The sequence below is a fragment of the Octodon degus genome, unplaced genomic scaffold, assembly GCF_000260255.1.
Source record: "Octodon degus isolate 3935 unplaced genomic scaffold, OctDeg1.0 scaffold00183, whole genome shotgun sequence".
Lineage (NCBI taxonomy): Eukaryota > Metazoa > Chordata > Mammalia > Rodentia > Octodontidae > Octodon > Octodon degus.
The window spans coordinates 2,879,985-2,902,298 of NW_004524759.1; the positions used below are offsets into that span (position 1 = coordinate 2,879,985).

The 22,314-nt window shown below is 41.2% G+C and overlaps 2 protein-coding genes across 2 annotated transcripts in view; both read left to right on the plus strand.

Annotated features, from left to right (window-relative positions):
• Bank1 (B cell scaffold protein with ankyrin repeats 1) overlaps positions 1-22,314 on the plus strand; it is a 323,433-nt gene that overhangs the window by 213,662 nt on the left and 87,457 nt on the right. The gene's annotated exons all lie outside the window — the stretch shown is intronic.
• On the plus strand, positions 21,385-22,308 carry LOC105743878 (tumor susceptibility gene 101 protein). The gene has a single exon (XM_012517464.1). The coding sequence runs from the start codon at positions 21,385-21,387 to the stop codon at positions 22,108-22,110; it is 726 nt and encodes a 241-aa protein (XP_012372918.2). The 3' UTR covers positions 22,111-22,308.

Genomic DNA, 22,314 nt, shown 5'->3' on the forward strand with positions numbered 1-22,314 from the left:
GGAGGATCACAAATTCAAGCCTGGCCTGAGCTACTTAGTGACTTAGTTAACACCTTGTCTTGAAATAAAAAGTTAGAAAGGAATGGGGAGGTAGCTCAGTGCAAAGGCCCTGGCTTCGATCCTTAGTACCACTAAGAACAAAAGAATAAAAAACAAAGAAAACTGGACCACAGTCTCACCAGCACCTGGGACTGCTGATCTTTTCAATTTCAGCCTTTCTACTGGGTATGCAGCAGTATCTCATGGCTGCTCCAGTTTGCATTTTCCAAGTGACTAGTAACGCTAAGCATCTTCTTGTACGGCTTTCAGCCATCTGTATATGTTCTGCAAAGTACAGTTGAGCTTTTATATCCATGGGTTTCATATCTGTACATTCAATGAACTGTGGAACAAAAATATTTGAATAAAAAAGTCTGGGTGAGCTGGAGAGTGAGGTTGGTGGTCTAAGAACCTGCCTGGCAAGTGCAAGTACCCAGGTTTGATCCCCAGTAACACATGCCATGCCACTATGCCAGCCACCAAAACTGGGCATGGTGACACATGCCTGTAATCCCAGAGGATGGGGAGGCTGATACAGGAGCATTATGAGTCCAAGCTGCATAGTAAGACCTTGTGCCAAATAAGTTAAAATAAAAAGAAAATCTGGGTGTGAAAAAAAAAAAAAAAAAGATAGCCAGTACTATATTCAAGGTCACTAGCTTACCAGAGGAAGAAAGCACTTGGCTTTGATACAGTTTGTCTCTCCAGAAACAAGGACAGTATTTAGTTTACACTGACTCCAGCTAAAGAATATTATTTTTACTGCAAAAGCACTTGGATCTTACCTTTCCAATTGCATGCTATGTGTTTTCTAAACTGTTCCACGTAAGAATGCTAGAAGGTAACTATGTTTCCATTAATATCTATTATCAGTGAAAAATATTATTGTCTAATGAAGAATAAAATGCAATGATTTTTTATTTATTTTTTTTATTTTTTTTGCAATGATTTTTTAAAGTAAATCTTTATATTCAATGTAGAGGATTTCAGGCTCTCATATTAATTATAAATAACATCTGCCTCTAGCAAAACGAGTCTTCATATGTTTTATGTAATCACTGACACTTTACATCTTGTCAGATTTCCAGGGCCCTGCGAGAGCTTGCCAAGAGCTCAGAAAATATCTGAGCATAAAAGAGTATCTAAAGGTTTTAATCCAGATATTTCTTCATTCATTCATCGGTTTAGCAAATACTTATCTAATTCTCTGGATATTGCAAAAGCAAATGTAGCATGCTGCTTACCCTGGAAAGCTCAAAATTATGTCCTACAAATGCATAAATAATTCAAAGTGCTCCAATAAATGTATGCATAAAGGCTTGCCCATGAGGCTGCCAGGGTAAGCAGGGCCGTGAAATCCAGAAAGCACGTCCGAGAATGGGGGGGGGGGGCACACATTGCTGCAGTGGAGCTTAAATTTTAGCAAGAATGACTGACCTTTATACGTGGAATAGCATTTCCCCATCAGCCTTCTGTTCACTCCGTGACTGGCCAAAAGGCCTGGGCAAACCTCACTGTACACTGTTGTCTCCCCTCCCCTCCACTTTCTCTGATCTTTGTGGAGCATCATAAATGAACAACTTCCTGCTTTCTAGGATGAGAAAAAGACAGGCCTCAACTTACACAGTTCTCACTGAGCTTGCGTTTCTTAAAGGTGAAGGATAAGTTCTCCCATTTCTTGTGGATGATGAGAATCAGTAAATGTACACGGGACTCCTTAAACATTCACTGTGCTTTACTTGTTGTTATGAAGATGTCACTCAGCCCTGCATGGACCAGGACACCTTATCACCAACACAGGGCAACAGGGAGTGGGAAGGACCAGGCCCACTTCTCCATCTGCACCTTGTCCCTGCTGCAGAGGTGACAGCAGAGACCGCAGCAGAGCAAGTGAGAGCATGAGTCCTGCACAGCTGGGGACAGCAGGCCTGGCAGCCCCTGGTGAGCCACCCTGAGTGAGAGACAAACCTGGGTGACCTGAGTTCTTGGGACTTCTGTGGCTGCATCAGGCCTCGCTTCCTGGCTCTTTTGAGTCTTACCTATCATTGGAAAGATTTATTTATTTAGTGAAAATCTTTCCATTTTAGAACAGTTAGGTGATTATACAAGAACTTCATCTCAAATTTTATACTTGGGAGTTTTTACAAAACATGTTTTCTATAAACATAAAGCACATGAAAACATCCCCAAGGTGTTAAAATGGCTTTAAAGTTCCAATTAATCCCGAAATACCCTGTCCTGGCCAAGGAGACGGCAGGGAAGTTCCCTTGAGAAGAAAGCTCATCTGTAACCACACAGAAAATAGTGCTGTTCCTGTTCTGGTTTTGCTGTTTTGGAGGTGTTGTCAATACTTTACTCACTCTTCCTTATTTCCTTACAACTGATCAACAAGGGATTTCTCGAAAGGTCTTAAGTCTTGGTTAAGGTTTTAACCATCATGGGTTCTTCCCATGACTCCACCTGCTGGGACTCTTCCTGTAGGAGGGAAAGGACTCCTCACAGTCCAGGACCTTCCACGGCCTGCATCAGGCTTTGGATGGTGTTAGCATGAATTTCACTTTATAGTGGTCAAGCCCTTCATTCTACAGACTCAGAGAGGGAGTCATTCCACATAAATTCTAAACCAGAACCAATCTAACATGCCTTAACCTTCAGCTCTGGAAATCATCCTGTGAGGTTTTATGGAAGCATTTTTTTAAAAGAATAAAAAATAATAGATAAGACACCATGTTAAGCTTGTCATATAATGACATAACCATTCTAAGATGGGAGGATTTTCACTAAATATATGTCTCTCTAGTGATAGTTAAGACTCAAGAGATAAGAATAGACAAGAAACATACAGAATTTTAAAAAAATAAAATCAAAAATAAAAAAAAACAGATGCTAAGTACTCAATAGCGGCTGTTGAACTGCACATTGCTGTCTCCATTGTAGTTGCTCAGGTCACCAAATATAAGCATGTAAAATTGGTCAAAATAAAAAGTTTAAACATTAACTGCTCCCTTCAAAAAACCAACAGAAACTAGTAGTACAATTGTCTTAGCTATCCTTCTTTCTTTTCTCCTTTCCCTCACCCCAATTGTTCATTTCTTTTGAGCAGTTTCCTTCCCATTTACTGTGTCTATTGTACCTTTCAGATTTTATTTATTCTTTCAGGCATTCACACTAAAGAGACAATATGATGTTTACACATGTGGGTCTGATTTATTTAACTTATAAATAAATTTAGAGTATGGCCTCTAGTTCCACCCATTTACCTATAAAAACCTCAAATTTATCTTTCTTCATAACTGAGTAATACTCCACTGTATAAAAAGTCCACATCTTCTTTATCCACTTCTCAGTTGATGGACGTTTGTGCTGTTGCCAAGATTTAGCTATGACTAATTATACTCCTGGTGCACATATATCGCTGTGATGTGATGTTTTCAGTGAAAGCAGCATCCTTATCCCCCTTAGTTTCTAGCTCCTGGTGTTCCCTGGACACAGGTGAGATGGTTTAGGAGGTGGGCAAGCCTGTCCTTGGGGGAGAACAGCCCCTGGCTGCCCACTTCTGCTCTGTGCCACATCCTGGGGTGGAGGGCTCTCGTGTGCAGGAGTCCAAGCCTCCTCCTGGGCCTGGACCCTTGCGTGCAGCAGTTGTGCTTCCCGTGAAGATCAATCTTTCAGTTTGCACAGGTGGTGTGTGCCAGGCAGGAACCAAGCTCTGGTCTGCCGCTCTGATTGGGGCACTTACTGTGTTTCTGCCAGATTTGCCCTAAATCAAGAAATGTTTATAGATATTTAATTCACTTCTCTTTTTGAGACTATGATACATAAAGTTGCTGGGTAGGTGTTTTCGGGGGTGGATAGTTGAATGGATTAGCATTTAATAAATATCTGCTAAGTGTTGCAGTAGGATGTGCCATGAGCATCTTAAACTAGAAACAGTGGGGCTTGGCCCTGGCTAAGCATTTGAGTCCTGTGGAGAAACTTCTGAAGTACAGATGCCCGTGCCTCACTTCCACAGTGAAACTGGTCTAAGATGCTCTGGGAAATCAGTATTTTTCATAGCTCTATAGTCATCTCTAGGACAGAGCTGTACTTTGTCCCTCACTCTTGGAAAGCATTTTACACTTGATGCGGATCCTTGTGGTGAGAAAGTAGTTAGAATTGTATCAGGCAAGGCCAACACCCCGGAGATGGAGTCAGGAAGCCTCAAATGGAGTCTTCTTAGTAGCGCCCTCCAGGGACCTCACAGGAACAACTTCCAGGTGCCCTGCAACTGGCAGGGAACACCCAGAGCATGGCCAGGTCGGACATCAGCTTGAGGCTCAGAGGGCCCATGGAGACCTTGTGCACACTGCACTGGTGGGACCCTGAAAAGGGCCTTGTCTCCCATAGGGTAGAGATCATATTCCACATGCAACAACCTGTGTCCATTTCTCAGTACTAGACAAATCACCTCTGTTGAATCCTGCCCAGGACCCCCCCTTGGCCAGTGGGAGCCCTTCTGCCTTTAAGTCTTCTAAATAAACTTGCATGTGTTCCACCTGCTCCATCTATGGTTGCATTCTTTGTTACTGTGGGACCTGACCTCAGCATTCCAATAATAACACTTTCCAACATTAGGGGAACTTCTTCTTTTCTGGAGTCATACAGATGCTTATTTTCCTCTTGCTTTTATGCTTCACTGTTTTCCAAAGGCATGAGTTCACTCCTAAAATCACAAAACACATCTCCACTAATTAGAATTATGGCTCCATACAATAACAACTGCCAACCCCCACCAGCCACAGGCCTCCAGAAACACTGTAAACCACACAGCTGGGTTTGTCGCTTGTTATAACAAGAGAAAGCCACAGCTTTTCGGGGACCATGTGGCCACATCCAAAGGGGCACACTGAGGACAGAATAGCTTTAACATTTGAGGACAGTCTTGGTGAAAAGGTACAAAACAAGGAGACAGTGTAGCAATCTGTGGACTCATCTACGTGGCATACCAGGCCTTCTTGGAAGCAGTACTGTTTTGGATGAAGCTGCAAAAGCGTGAGCGTCAGATGTGGTGGTCATCGTGGCACTGTTTTGCTATGGCTCATCTTTTTTAAGAATTGTAAATATTGAGGTTAACCTCTGCCCTTGCTCTACACTTAGACCACAGCAGGATGGTTTCTCCCATTCTGTATCATGAAAAGTTAGTTCTTCTATCTCCAATGGAGTAGCTAATGTTTGATTCTATAGCAATAAACACATCACATTCTAGGGAAAAACAAAATTATGAGTCATATAAAGTCTGTTTAGTAGAGTTTTTACTCTTCTTACTATCAAACAACATAGTTTTACTATTTGCTCCCCTTAAAACATAAAATTCAGCAAGCAAGTCACCTTGCCCTGTTGTTATTTTTAACTTGTGAGTCCTGCTACAAATCTATTCTACTGATAATCAAAGTTGACAATTGAAGACTTCATGAAGGTCACAGAAGATTGTTAAGGGGACTGTGCTCTTTGGAAGTGGTTTTGCACCTAGTTTTTCCTACATCACAAAGAAATGGTTTAGGCTTCATTAAATAAGAATGTTAACAGTCTCTTTTTTAAATTCAAAATGGTCAATACCTCAGCCGATTAAAGAGCCTGTAAGCAGGCTCAGGGACCAGAGATTTGATCCTCAGGCCTGCTGTGCTGGCCCCGCCCCCAAGGCACGCTGAGAAAGCAATGGAGATTGGGCATGGTGGTGTGCACCTATAATCCCAGCTCTTGGGAGGCTGTAAATACGAGTCCATTCTAGTAGTGATACCCTGAACACCCTGTAGATCCTTCCCAAAAATGAAAAAAAAAAAAAATTCAAAATGGTGAATTCAGCCTGACCCCCCCCCAACACACACACAAGAACACAACACCATAAGAAATGTGGTGTTGAGCATCAGATGTGGTGGTCATCGTGGCACTGTTTTGCTATGGTTCATCTTTTTTAAGAATTGTAAATATTGAGGTTAACCTCTGCCCTTGCTCTACACTTAGACGACAGCAGGATCATTTCTCCCATTCTGTATCATGAAAAGTTAGTTCTTCTATCTCCAATGGACCTTGAACTTTCCAGGCAGGCGCTTAAGCCACTGAGCTAACTCCCCAGCCCAAGAAATGTGAAGCCTGAATTTAGGAGTCAGTTCAAATACAGATTCTCTCCAACATGTAATGAGGCTAAGATTTCCCCACAAAAAAATATTGTAAACTAAAAATATAGCAAGTCAAACATACGTTCAACACCCCCAGCCTACCCACAGTGCAGCTCAGCCACATGGCACATGCTGGATGGGCAGTCCTCCAGCCCAGGGTCACATGGCTCAGCCTATAGTACTGCCACCTGAGAGTGGTCAGTGTGCAGACTCAGAATTACTATTTCTGCTAAATGCTCTCATTTTTGCATTAAGCCTGAAGTTCTTTAAATCCAACCTTCCTGACTTGGGTAGTGCCCACAACTGATTGGTATTCAGGGTTTACTGACTATTGATGTCTTTTTTACAAAGTGGAAATCTGGTATTCAGGCATAGTAACAGGCTAGAAAACCAAGATTTAAAGCATTCTTTTTCTGTGTTTAGCCAAAGAACCCTGAAAGGAAAAGACCTAGGTATGACCTTAACAAGGGATGCTTGCCACTTCATGATTAGAACATGTACAATTCCCTATGGTTTTAAGTTTATAGATTTTACTTTTAAATTTTCCAAACTGAAGTCATTTCAGACTTACAAAAATTTATAGCATTCTACGAAGAAATGTACCCTGAACTAGTTTCCCAAAGAGTTAATATCCTACACAAAAACATCCCAAGTTCAAGGTCAAGAAGGGATTCTTGATATACTGACACAACAGTATTATTTTTCTTTCCAGTATTAAAGGTTGAACCCAAGCCCTAGGGTATCCTGGGCAGGTGTTCTGTCACAGAGCTGCATGGCCAACCCTTCCATCCCCCAATTTTTATTTCAAGACTGAGTCTTCCTAAATTGCCCGGGCTGGCTCCAAACTTGTATCCCTCTTGCCATCCTCCAGAGTATCTGGGATTCCAAGGTTATGCCATCATGCCCTCTAACCTTCATAGGGGACCTCAAGTGTGTGTTAGTTCTTGCTAAGCTACCTTGATGGGCCCGGCCCTGCCTGGGAAAGACAGTGAGGATTTTGGTTGTCATGTCTCTTGAGTCTTATTTCATGGAAGGCAATTTTCCTTTATGTTTTATGATTCACATTGTTGAAAATACAGTTGTTTTATATTAAGTCTGCCCCTTTTGGTCTAGCTAACATTTGTCCTGATTAAATGCAGGTTTTGCATCTTGGTAAAGAAGCACAAGAGGGAGACACTTTCTCCATGTATCCTAGAGACACAGCATTACTGTCCAGGTTGTCTGTGTGAGCCCTGCTCAGTTCAGCCCTGCAGCTCTGCATGATTCTCCATCATGAGGCTGATTTTTCTTTTGTTTAGATATTTTTAAATGACTGCATATATGTGTTCTCTCCTTTCCTCTTCTCAAATATGATGTGAAGTACTGATCACAGAAAGTTTGAGAACTATTTCCTCAAACTGTTGAATTCCCAGTATTACGTTTTGTACGTACTCTCTATGTTCCAAAATAGTGATTTATCATGAATAACAGACTCGGTGTTATGTGAACATGCCTAAAAGTCGCCTAGAGAACTTGCCTTAATGATACATTTAGTACCTTCTTCAAGTTCCATCCTCAACACAAAATAGTTCCAGTCACAGCTGTTTGAGGAGTGAAGGAAGAAACCATTGCATCCTCCCCATTCTAGAATCAAAGCTTGCAGAACAAACCTGGAATTATATCTCTTTGGAGTTATTTCATTCACAAAACAAAATCAAAGAAAATTGCACACTGGATGACATGAAATTTACTATAAATCCTTCTACTTACTCAAATTAAATAACCTTTGCCATAAGTTTCTTTCCTGACCAAGGCAAGGCATTTATACTCTCAACTGTTGAATAATTAAAGGGAAGAACCTTGAAAGCAGTGCTGCTCGGCATCCAATATGCATTTGGCAGTGGAGATGAGGAGCTGGGTAACTCGAGCCTGGCTGAGCTTGAGCCAAGGTACAGGGAGGCCAGCGTGGTGACTGCACATCTCTCAGGGATGACCACAAGTGATTGCTGCCACAGATGGAACAGGAGGAACAGACCACACTCTGCAGCTGAGGTAGGGTAAGGTCCACTGGACGACACTGGGGTCACTGTGCTGAGCAGCCAGACAGGCGGTGGAGAGGGGAGGCCATGCTGTGCAGTCTCCACCTTTGCTAGGGCACAGTGCCACATGCATCAGGTGGGAAGAGGTTGAGCACTGAGTGGCCTGTCCTCTCCCTAGAGACATTGCACTTAAGCAAAGTATGTCATAAGGCAATGTTTTGTGTTAAAATGCACTGAAACTTAGAGATCTGATTTAAGAATTTAAAAACTAACAATGGCTTGTATTCATTTCACTCTGTGTGCTTGAGAGTCACACTCTGTACCCCCTCCATCCTCCTGGTTCCTGTGGGAAACCCAGGCTTCCCCATTGGAACCAAAATGATGTCATCTGGCACAAGAAGTAACTTGTGTCAGATTATATAACCAAAAAAGTTAGTGAGCTTAGTTTTTGGTTAGTGAGACTACAGATGAGCTTGGGTCATGGAGACCTGGTTGTAGTCATGGTAGAAGAGGAGCAGCGATGGGGAGACATGACCTGGAGCTATCAGTTTCTAGGCTTGAAAACAAAACTATGTTGTGTGCTTCTCACTAAAACAGAAGCCACAGTTACAAGTTCTATCATTCTTTTCAATAACAGAATATATAGAAACTTAAGCACAAAGCACTACAAGATGGTCCCCAAACCCACATCCTCATAAGAACCAATGTTGGTGAACATGTCATCAACACAAACCAAGGACCCAGCAGCTGAAGTAGCCCATCTTTTCCATATTTATCATGGAATTAAACCACCCTTTGCCCAATCCTCTGTCCAGTTGACTATTGGGAGACTGAATTCACACCTGTCACTCCACTAAGTACAGGAAAACAACCTAGCAAATTTTCAGTCATAGGACTGGATGAATCATAGGCAATTTCCTACCTCCAACATTTCCTAGCTTGCCTTGATTCCATGTCAAATAGATGGCCTCCAATTATGTGGCACCAAATCTCATGATTATTTCATTTTCCTTAGAGTGCTGATCAACCTGCAATCCCATGCTATTATAACTTAGTATGACAAGCTGACTTTAGGCAGTGAATCAAGATGGAGATGCCAAAAAACATAAGTGGGCTAAGGTTAGCTTTTGAGAGCCCTTGAGTGGGACATACAAATCTAACCAGAAAAAATAGAAATAGGTTAAAGCAGGCATGTGTAGTAGGCATGACACAAGTGTAATCTAGAAGTGACTGTCAGATCTAATAGACATGAACATTAGAAGTGGAGAAAATTTACAATCTCAGTTTGATGTGGACAGGTCAATTTTGGAAACTGAGGCAAGTGTCATCACCAGATAACTTCCCTAGAATATGACTGTGTGGGAGTGGTTCTGACTGAGTGCTCACACCTGAGTCTACCTTCCCCTGTGGTAAGGTAGGCCCTCCAGATCTGGCATAGGCAGATGGTCAATGGGCAAGGAGATGCTCAATGGTTGCATCGGCACAGGGAAAAACACAGAGATCTGCTGAGCAGATGCTGCAGAGTCAGCCATAGAGCCTGCTTTGTTTAGTGAGTAAAAATACATTATAAGACTGATAAATTGGAAAAAGAAAAGAATCATGGAATTATATGTTTACATGAGGCTAATATTCAGGTAAGACTGAAAAAACAGTTAAAATAAGATAGAAATATATGGTTTAAAATAGAATTTAAAATAAGGCCCAGGATGGAGAAGGTTAGCAGAAATGGTCCGAATATGGTCGACAAAGGCACTGTTCACCAGCATGATGCAGTTGTGGGTTGGGTGCCACTTCCCCATCTGGCCGTCTCTAACCTAAACCCATCGGCAGAGTGCTTGCTTTAAAAGGCAAAATGAGCCGACTATCCAAAACCATGACCTCACCCTCTGCTGCTTTCCTGGAGCTCCAGCCACGTGTTTTCCAATTCCAAAGCCTCAGGAAAGCTTCCAGAGCAGACCCACACAGTCTCCAGACTACAATAATTAATGACTACATTAGTGAAAAAGCACAGAGTTGACTTTGCCTTTGGAGAATATCAGCATATCATCAGACATTGTCCTGGGCACTTCTGAGATTTACAAGACAAATTTAATTATTGGTCTTATTCAGCTCTCAAAAAATACAAGGCAAGCAAAACAAACAAAAAAAGTAGTATTCTTTAGCTGTACTTCTAATAGGCATTAATGAGTTAATGATTATAAATTTTTCTTATAGTCTATTTTGATGTCCTGAAATGTTTCAAAATATATTGCATTCTGTGGGTGCTCTGTGAACACTAATAAATGATAGAGTTTCCACCCTGAATTCCCAGCTGTCTGCCTTAATTTTCACCATGTCGACATTAAAGCTTACAGCGATGTGGTTCCTCACAGAACATACTGTTGTCGTGTGCCAATTTACCAAAGAAGGATTTGCCACTTGCGAACTGTTTTGACTTATGAACAGTGGAAGTACATTTCTCTACACAAATCTTTCTACTCCTAGAATTATAAGGACTCCAGAAACATGAGGTAAAGCAACAGATATCTAGTCTTCCCATGTTTGGACACAGTACTGGCCTCATTACTTATAAACTGCTATTCTACCTCTGGCTTGAATATCACAAAGCTGGATTGCACAAAGCTGGAGACTACAAAATGCAATGTACTTTGAAATATTTAAGATTATCAAATATAAATTTTTATGCAAGGAAATTGAGCAAATAATTTGTCTTTCCCTCCATCATATCATTTATAAAATTGTGATGACCATGATGTTTAGCTCATATGATTCTCGGGAGGTTGTAGAGTTAAATCCTGTGAAGTGCTATCAACAATGCTTGGCATTGAATAATTATTCAATAAAATCCCCCAAATCCTGCCTGTGATAATGGCTTCCACATATGAAACACTTAACTCAGGATGCAGTGCCTAGCGCATTCATATACCAGGCTGTTAGTCACTATTACAAGCATTAGGTAAACAGAATTAACCTCATTTTATGTGGGAACCCTCATCGCCTATAAGGGTGTAGGCTGAGATTTGAATTCTGCACCATGAGACTCCAAAGACTATCTCTTGACCTCTCTATTTTACAGCTGTCCTGAGTCTGTGAAACTGTGACAAATCTCTCATAGACCTCTTAAAAGAAAGTCAATCTAAAGTTAATTGTGATTGTTTTTGCACTATGCTAGATTAGAACTGAAAATATGGCTGCCATGGGCCACACAGCACTAGCAGGCCTGCCAGGGCACATGGTGAACCCAAGCAAGCTCTTTGTTTTCCTGGGTGGATAAACTGCTTTTTATTTTTTAAATCTATAGATTCAATTGTCTAAGTATTAAAGAGAGTGAGAAGCTAAAAATGTCTTTTGATATATTCCATAGGCATCTCATATTCATAATATTCTGACATTTAAAATGTTCTAGGAAATTGTTTTATTGGTCTATGGACAAGTGCCAACATGGAACTGTAGTTCATACAAACTTCAATTAATCATATAGAGGCCCCAGAAGCTTTGCAGAGCATCTCACATGTGCTGCATATGAGCACATCCCATGGATGTGGGGAGGTGGACCACCAAGTGGTCAGAGATAGACAGAGACTGTGTGTGTGTGTGTGTGTGTGTGTGTGTGTGTGTGTGTGTGCGCGTGTGTGTGTGTGTGCATGTGTGTGTGTATGTGCAAATGCACATGCATATATTTGCTTGGATCTCTCTTTTTCTTTTGCACAGTTATCATTTAAAGGATATGCAGAGGTCACATACATACTCCTTTCCACCTCTGAATGGCCAATGTTTTCCTGACACATGAGACAAATGATCCAGGCTCCTTTCCCTTGCTCCTTGGTCCCTGTAGGTGCACAGAACAAAAGTAGTGCTTGCAACCCCTGTTATTGAAATCCTTCAATTTACAGATGAAAACTTGCAAGCTCTGGGAAGTTTAAAGGCTAGTTAAAAATTATATTGCTAGATGGTCAAGCTAAGACTGGAACTCAGGTTTGTGCCACTCAAATTACATGCTTGTCTCACTAAGCCATGGTGCCATGTTAGCTTCGTGGAGAAGAATAGCAAACGATGTCCTTTTAAACTGTAAGTAAACAGGAAAGCTTTTGAGTCATGTGCTAATGATCGTGTACAAAGGGCTCTTTCTTAACAAACTGTGATTTGAAAATAATAAGCTAAAAGATAATTTCTTAATAAATCTTCCAAATCAACAATATGATTATAAGCAATCCTTTTTTTATTCAACTAAAAATATCTTAGATTCCATGATTTTCAATTCAAAGTGTTTTGCCCTTATCTTATCACTCTTTTTGTTGAGCTGAACACAAAGGAGTACAATGGTCCCCGAAATTCACAGAAATGGTGTGAGAATAGAGTCCGGTCACATTAGGTTTGCTTTCCTTTTGCCTATCTCTTTGGATGCTGATTCATTCTGTACAACCTTCCTCCCCACCTGGCTTCTGGTAAAACATTTAGTTGCAAATAAAAAGTAAAATGGCACACTTTTCAAAGTCAAAAGCATGTGCAAGATGACCTGCCAAGCATCAGAGGACCATGGAAGCAAATGGCCATCTCTAAGATTTGAGCATGTGCTTTTATTTTATGTCAGTATATTATCTTATTGCTTTCCCACAATTGCTTAGATATCTTAACAAGCAAGTCTTTAAGAAAATAAAACCATTGGCATGGGGCACCAGCTGTTCCTGCTTGCCTGGAACTGAGGGTTTCCTGGGATGCAGGACTTTCAAACTAAAGTGTGGGTGGAATAAAGCCAACATCCTGCACCAGCCCTCATCTGTGTGGAGCTGAGGGGCAGAATTACAGCACTGGAAGACTTGTTTATTCTCTGGGCTGAGGATCCCAGGTTCTCCTCAAGGCACAGCACCCCCAGGAGCCTGCAGGCTATTTTCCATCTTTCTAACTCACAAACTCATGGAACCTGTTGACCATGGCCATAGACACTGATTCTGTGAAGGACTCAGAGAAGCAGCAATCAGCATGTAAGTCTTCATGCTTTCATTTGGAAGGCATGAGGTGGTGACTCACAAACAGGCCAGATGAGAGCCCTGCAACTTCTGAGAAAGTGTAAATAGTCCTGCAATCATTTTTGGTTAAGTTTTCAGCAGCGGTAGCATCATGATTCCTTTCAGGCAATTTTCTTTGCTCTCTCTCCCAAATAATGGTCTACAAGTCCTAGGAGCCCTTCACACTTCTCTGAGTCTAGCACTGTCTCACTACAGATGGCAACAGGAAAAGGAAGCAGAATGAGGGAGTCCATGTGGTAAAGCGGGCCTGGGCACTGCAGAGACTTCGAGGGCCTGAGGTTTCTGACTGTGTTGCCGAAGCTGACCAAGCATATTTCCCTTCCAGCATTAATAATTACTTGGCAATAAAGAAACACTTGCTGATAGAGCATTTTAGGGCACAGTATTTTATTATCTCTGTCTTAGAAAATGGTAGCCACTGATAATCTAATAGAGAGGAGAAACTCACTTCATTAATTTATTATAGCCCAGTGTCCTAGGCAGGGTGTTTGATTACAGGGAATATTCTTTTATTCCAGCCAAATTAAAATACTGGCACAACACAGTGAATGATGTAAAGCTCTGGTTGTGCCTTCTGGGTTCCATTTGCTGATAGAACCGCCAAGAACTTGCAGTTGAAGCTTTTCCTACCATTTTTATGTTTGCTTAGCTTCTCCCAATTTGCTTTTGCTTTAATTTGAATAATAGGCTCATTCTGAGTATTTTAGAAAATATTGGCACTATCAAACAGACACTGAAGAGCAGGTGAGCCAGGCCCTGACCCTACTACCAGCCTATGAGTCTGTGAGTCAGGGTACAATGCTGAGCATGCCCTGTGTGATGGGACAGGCGACATGAAGTCTACTCCAGCTTTAATGCTGAGTCTTTCATGATTGGTTTAAAACCTGAAGACAAGTAACTATGAAAGAAAATTTATTTTCCAGATTTCAAAAGAAAAAAGGCAATATTTTATTGAGTTTCAGCTTCTGGTTTAGCTTTCTGTTAGTTATATTAGATTTGCAGAGCCCAGGAGCTGTATGAACCTGCCCTGTATAGGCCCTGGGCATCCCCAACAGGAAAGGAATGGCTGCAGGATTTCTGCTGAGGTTGAATTCACTAGCCAATCAAACTTCTCCTTTTGAACAGGCTTGGGCATTAGCCTGTCCGCCTTGCTTTGTTAGCGTTTCACATCTGTCTAATGTTAGAAATCCAATCACTTGTGCTAATTAAGTGATAGACTCTATGATTTTAACGTTTTCTGTTAATTGAAAAAATTCAAAGATATGTGTGCTACATAACTCTCTCCACAGTGTGTGACTGCAGAATCAGGAAGCAGGACGTCTGAGCAGAGAGTGGCTTTAGCAAGAAGCTAGAGCAGTCCCTCCTTGGGAGAAGAGGGGACACAGCAGAAAAGCTCCACCTGTAGGTCCCTTTTTACTATATCATCAGGAAATTATATTTTTCTCATACATAGGATCACATTTTTTCTGATTTTGTGTGTGTGTGTGTGTGTGTGTGTGTGTGTGTGTGTGTGTGTGCCAGGGATCCAACTCAAGACCTTGCTAGGCACTGAGCTATGATTTCCAAAATGAGAGTAAACTAGAGGCTGTAAAGTTTTAAAATTTATTTTGTGGCTTTATAAAAGTTTCTTGTGGACATAGTCAAAAGCCAAATATCCTACCAAGTTTCTACCACTGCCAACAACAGAGGCAGAGGCTGTCTGTGCTCCTACATGGACTTGCCAAGCGCCTGACATTGCTTTGCCTACTTTTCCTGATATTTGCCTTCACATTTCTAAGCAAATATGTGTACTTTTAGCTCTTGGTCATCAGTTTTAGACATCATCTATGGACTCTTTAACTCCTTTCATGCACATCTCCACCCAACCTCCCCAATGGAACTGTAGCATTCACTTGATTTACATTAATATGTGATATTTATATTTTTAATTATTTCAGTAATTGAGCCAATGTGACAGCATTCATCATGTTTCCTATCTCCCCACATTCTATCAACCCCCAGAGTTAGTGTGATCTTATTCTCAGCACTGTGAGACTCCTGCCTTCCTACAATAATTCATAGCCAGGCCTTGTGACCCAAATGCCAGTCTCAGTTCAGGACAGTCACCATTGCCAGCCAGCCTGCCCCTCACCTCTTCCTGGAGCCATTGTCTTGTGATCACCAATGACATCTGGACCAGCTGATACTCCCTGTTCCTATGCTCTGCAGCCTCTCAGTGTCTGCGCCACACTTGTGCTCGCCATCCCCTGGACCCCATGCCTCCTGCTTCCTGTTTTCTTTTGTGGCTGGAAAAGCATAACCTTCAGCAACAACTTGATGAAGGTTCAAGGATCATACAATATTATACACAATGTAGGATTGAAAATACCTGTCTTCCAAGGTTACATTCATAATTCAACTGGACATAAAAGCCTACTTCTATAGAAGTCACTTTCTTCTAAAAATGTTGCCCATGACCCTTTCACTTCCCAGCATGTTCTGACTGTTCTTGTGGGTGCCATGGTTCGAATTTCTATTGCTCGTTTTTCTGACTATTCAGTGGCGCACTTTCAGTGTCCACACTGAGATCCTTCAAGTGAGATAATTTGAGGGCCTGCTCTCTAAGAAACCCTCCAGCCTCAGACCAGACCAGGATGGAGCTATGCTGGCCCAGGTGGAGCAGCAGAAGGAGCACCATCAATCTGCTACACACTGAGCTGGTTTCCTGTGGATGCTCTAACAGACCACCATAGACAGGACATTTTGAAACCAGTTATGCTTTTACAGTCCTGGGGCCCAGATTTCTCCAATCAGCTTCCTTAGGCTAAAACCCAGAACTAGACAGACTGCGTAACAAGAACTCAATCAACACATACTAAGAACATTCCACAGTTCCTCGTCTGTCCAGTCAACAGCACCTACCATTTCTCTGTGTTTCTGTATACTTGAATCTTTCATTAACAACATATAATGGCACCATGGGATAGGGATTTGTCTTGGGATTTGATAGCATGATATGCTGAAGACTTGAGTTGTCTCATATGGTAGAATTTCCTTCTTTTAAGGCTGAGTAATATTCTATTGTACAGGTCTCACATTTTCCTCAGCCATCAATCTGCTGATAGACATGTGAGTTGTTTCCAAGTCTTAACTACTATGAAGAATGCTATAATGAATGCAGAATTATAACAATCTGTTTGAGTTACTTATTGAAGCTCTTTTAGTAATATCCCCTTGTAGTGCATTTAGTGAATCATAGTATAGTTTCAGTTTTAACTTTTAAGAAACCTCCACACTTTTTCTTTGTGGCTGTACCCTTCCATCCACCAGCAGTGTATAAGGGTTCAAATATCTCTACATCCAAGCATTGTTTAAAAATTAACACCTTAATACTAGCCATCTTACCAAGCATGAGGTGACTATCGGTTGTGGATTTCATCTGAGTCCCCTCAGTATTTAGTGATGCTGAGTTTCTTTTCATATGTGTGGTGGCCCTTTGTGCATCTTCCTTGGAGAAATGCTGAAGAGATCACAGACATTAACTCTATGCAAAAGTGGCTACAATGAACAGTATGGCACTTTGCTCTTCAAAAAAGTTAAGAGAGAACTCTTGTTAAGTATACATACTCGTGCACTTGCACGCACATGCTCATGCACACACACACACGCGCACACACACCTCTACCTGAACACAAGGGCCTTTCTGATGATGATGGACATGCTTAATACGTTGGTTGAGGTAGTGGTATGTGGGTGGTTTCATATGCTCAAACTTCCCGAGATATATATGTTACACACATGCAGTTTTTAAATACTAATTTTCCCCATAAGGTTATATTTAAAAAGATGTCAGCAAGGCTCTTTTTGTTTGTTTAGTTTTTCAGAAGCTCAAGAGGGAAACCTGTTTCTTTGATTTTACAGCTTCCCAGGCTCTGTACATTCTCATTCCTTGCCTCACAGCTTCTTTCTCTGTCTCCACAGCTAACAATAGAATTTTCAACTCTCTCCCACCTTCTCTCTTCAAATATCATTTCTTTCATAAAAACCTTTAGGATTAAATGAAACCTACCTAACAATCCAGTGTGATCTTCCTACCTCAAGATCTTTTGTTTAATCACATCTGTAAGGTTTTAAGGTTTTCTTTGCCATTGACAGAAGCATGCTCAAAAGTTCTGGGATTGGAATGTGGAAACCATTGGAAGGCATGAGACAGCCTGCAAAAAAGTCCCACCAGCCACACAGACAGTGCCTCAGAACTCAGCGCCATAGAGGTGAAATAGAATCAAGCCCCATAGTGAGTGGAGTTGCAGAGCAAAATGGCAACAGCAACACATAGCAAGAGATAAGGAATGAGGGTAGCACACACAGGTGTCAACATCTCCATCTCCCCATATGAGAAAGTTCCATCTTCCTACTTTCTGTTATCTATCTTTTATTTTTCACTTTATTTATAATTTGGGCTTGTCATGTAAGAGAAACTGCACTATTTAAGCTTGCATACCTGATTCATTTCAATATATATTTCACAGCTATACACATATGCATAACAACTATTTGAGCTATGTAAACTAGCTATTCAACTATGGCTGTCTTTTTTACATAGCAAATATGATCTTGGTAGTATAGTATGCACCACATTTCTTTGTGTGTTTTCTGTTTACCTTTCATTAGAAGGAAGCTCCACAGAGGCAGAAATCTTATCCTATTTTATTTACTGCAATCAGCAGACAGCCTAGATCATGGGCCAAGAGTAGGCTCAATGCAGCCACTAAATGAACGGACATGTGTGAGCCAATGCACCTTCCAATGCCTAGCATCAAGTATTCTTCAATGTGTATCCTGCCTCTTGGGCTGGACCCAGAGGCTTCAGTTAGGATGAGGCGACCCTGTCTTCCATCTCCACTAAACTTGACACATGACGGAGGGAGACCGCCACCAGTGCTCCTCACACGTGCCTTTCCAATCCCATGAAAAATGTGACTACTAGAGACGCTTTTCCTCTGCATTTCGTTTCTTTCATGGGCCAACCATGGCTTAAGAAGAAGTAGTTTTTGGATGGCAGCTGTGAAGTATTAAGAAAAAGGCATGGCCAGATGCAAGGGTTTTATTTTCCTTCAGAAGTAGAAATTCGTGAGGCCTCATAAAGTTGTAGCTAATAAGTTGCTGCTTTGCCTTGAGGTGTTTTCAGTAGCTTGTAATAGCATTTATTTCAGAACACATGGGAGCTGTTATTCACAAATATCTTCTGGCATGTGAAGGGTCAAGAAAAAATGATGAGAAGAGACCTTATTTGGTATTAGAAAAATTAAAGCCCTCAAAGCACAAAAAGCAATAAAAGCTTATTATGCAACTGTTTTCAGCTCAGGTAGATTCTGGGGCATTGCATATGCCAAGTTCCTCTACAGGTCTCATAGGCACCTGATACTGAGTACTAAGGGTGATGCTCACTCAGACCTTCACACCACCCTAAGCTCCCCTCTATGGATGTCCTGATTCTGAAGAAACTCTAACCTAAAGTTATCATGGAAGGGGTCTACCAGAAAATTCATGGCTTACATGATCTTTATGCGGCACAGCATTTTTAGAGCTTAAATCTTGGTTATAACTGACAAAAGAATAATATTAAATGCTACAGAATAATATTCAGCACTGCTTTGGAGGAAATCAAGAAACTTTATGCTCAAGATGTCATCAAAAATCTCTATTATTAGAGCCAAAAAACAATCTCACAAGACAGTTAAAGTATATCAATAACATGAATTATCTTTGGTTTTTTTCCTCTACGAGCCACACTGTCCTATAATCATGTATAAGCATCTGGTAAAAGATCAAAGATATTTATAAAGTAAATATGTGGACCAAAGTGTAATGTTAATCATGAAGAGGATATGATCTTCCATTTTAATAAGGGGCATGAAACTGGGTCATGAGGATGCTGGCCCTAATTTTCTACTCTAAATTTGTAAGTTAATTTTTTAATATTTTTTGGGGGGTGTCAGGGATTGAACTCAGGACCCTATGCTTGCCAGGCAGGCACTTATTCTATTGAGCTATCTCCCCAGCCCTGTACATCAATATTATAGTAGCCAGCTGTGCATCACATGCCCTTCCCTGAGGGATCCAAGAAGCAATTGGTGTTGACCGACATGGTATGATGAATGATGACAAGGAGTGTGAATGTGTGCAAGAGCAGCAAGTGGGATTTGTACCCCCCTATGAGCCATCTAATTGGTTTTGTGCATGTTCACCTGAGCATCGTAGAAGATCAAGTAAACTCACACCACTCCAGGATTTTTTAAAAAGCTTTCTTTTGGTTTTTCTGTTGAAGTAGCCCAGTGCAATACAGTGGTGCATGAAAAGCCAGTTTTGGAAGAGATCAAAAGTGAATGCTTAGATTACTCAAGCATGGATGATTATGATGATCCATTATGGTAAAGTTCATGCCTTCATGACAGAAGAGTGCTCTGGATGGACAATGATGGTCATGATGATGGTGGCTTTGATGCTGGCCACGTGAGCTAAGGTTCCTATGACAGTGAAATGGAGCAAGAGTCAACTGACACAGACACAAGGCAGGCAGAGCTTGATTCAGATGATGATGAAAACAGCCATGTGAGTATTGTTGGACGAGTCAGAACGTGTGAAATTACTATGCAACCAAATGGAATGACCCAATGTTAGGACTAGGTACACAAACACAGTGAAACTCTTGGCAAGTGTGAAAGCGGTTGAACAGAATACCAGCACTATCATTCAACGTTGGAAACTGAAATAGACAATATGCAACTTGTAGCACTATCATTCAATGTTGGAAACTGAAATAGACAATATGAAATACACAAAGGCTAAAATGCAAGGAAAACATTGTATTTGTACTAGTAGCCATATTCAAAAATGTGTTCATTATAACACCTCACCAGTTGAACTCAAAGAGCACAGGTCTGCTATACTTAGCACAGATTTCTCACGGTGATTGAAGGAATGTAAAAGACTTATGGGAAAAATGAAGAGTCAAAATATGACATAAACTGTATGCCCTTGTGTATGCAAAGACTTATCATGGTTTCAACTTAGACATGTATCCTAGAGCTCAGCCACCAGGTCCTTATTTGTATAGTAATAAATTGAATGATGCTGTGAACAGACTTGTTGCTATCATCTTTTAAATTAATCATAATGTGAAATTGGACAGTTGGCTTCCCACCTTCCAACTGGTGTTACATTTGCTAACAGAGCACAAGTTGATCAGCACAGGAACTGTACACAGGAATGAAGCAGAAATTACAAATGAAATATTGAAATTTCAAAACAGAGAAGTACAACCTTTAGATTTCACAAAGATTTGAATTTGCCTCATAATGACAAAGAAAAACAATCTAGTAGTGCTGATGTCAACTTTTTTCCATGACAGAACTATTAATAGGAAACTTCAATAAAATGGAAGCCTGAGATGGAAACTTCCAGCAACAAAGCCAGAGGCAGAGTAGATGTTGGTGAGTTATCCAGCAACTATGATGTTACTTGAAACACAAGTATTGGCCAGTGCTTATGTTTGACTTGAACCTAAACATGTGTGGCATAAACACATGTTTGGTAGTTTACAAAGAAAATAATAAGTGAAAAATGCCATGAAGAAATTTTCTTAGAGGATTGGGACTGGAGCTCATCAGGGATCATTTACAGTAGAGGAAAAACAAAATGTTTTCTGCCCAGGGAACTAAGCAAAAATATTGCGGCGCGCACTGGTGAGCTGACAGGTGAACAGGTAGTAGTAGCATCGTGAAGACCTACTACAGCAGGAAAACAGAAAAAGATGACAATTGTGCTCTACAAGAAAGTACGGGAAAGCAAAACATATGTGCCATCAGTGTAAGCAATACCTGAGTATAGAATATGCAGTTGTCATGCGTGAAGACTGCTTAGAGTGTAGTCAATAAAGCCAAGCTTATTTCTGTGGTAGACTTTTGTCTGTATTTACAATGTAGTTCATGTAGATTTTTATTTTTGATGTCATCTTTTAGATTTTGTAGGCAAGTAAACAGCTGATGTGAGTATGTTGTCTTTTCTAAGCACTCATTACATATTTAATGTTTTATTTCATTGACATCTTATTTCCCTAATAAGTACATGTTGTACAATATAGTAGGAAGCGGCCAGGCAGCCGTCATGGCGGTGTCGGAGAGCCAGCTCAAGAAGATGGTGTCTAAGTACAAATACAGAGACCTAACTGTACGTGAAACTGTCAATGTCATTACTCTGTACAAAGATCTCAAACCTGTATTGGATTCATATGTTTTTAATGATGGCAGTTCTAGGGAACTAATGAACCTCACTGGAACAATTCCTGTGCCTTACAGAGGTAATACGTATAATATTCCAATATGCCTATGGCTGCTGAACACATACCCATATAACCCCCCTATCTGTTTTGTTAAGCCTACTAGTTCAATGACTATTAAAACAGGAAAGCATGTTGATGCAAATGGGAAAATATATCTCCCTTACCTGCATGAATGGAAGCATCCTCAGTCAGACTTGCTGGGGCTTATTCAGGTCATGATTGTGATGTTTGGAGAGGAGCCTCCTGTCTTCTCTCGTCCTACTGTGTCAGCATCCTACCCACTGTACCAGGCAACTGGGCCACCAAATACCTCCTACATGCCAGGCATGCCCGGTGGAATCCCTGCATACCCATCCGGATACCCTCCCAATCCCAGTGGTTACCCTGGGTGTCCATATCCAGCAGGTGGGCCATACCCTGCCACGACAAGTTCCCAGTACCCTTCCCAGCCTCCTGCGACCACTGTGGGTCCCAGCAGAGATGGCACCATCAGTGAGGACACCATCCGGGCCTCTCTCATTTCAGTAGTCAGTGACAAACTAAGATGGTGAATGAAAGAAGAAATGGATCGTGCCCAGGCAGAGCTTAATGCCTTAAAACGAACAGAGGAAGACCTGAAAAAAGGATGCCAGAAACTGGAAGAGATGGTCACCCTCTTGGATCAAGAAGTAGCTGAAGTTGACAAAAACATAGAACTTTTGAAAAAGAAGGATGAAGAACTCAGTTCTGCTCTGGAGAAGATGGAAAATCAATCC

Coding starts and splice junctions, on each gene's coding strand:
- LOC105743878 (XM_012517464.1), top strand. CDS start 21,385: ATGGCGGTGTCGGAGAGCCAGCTCAAGAAGATGGTGTCTAAGTACAAA.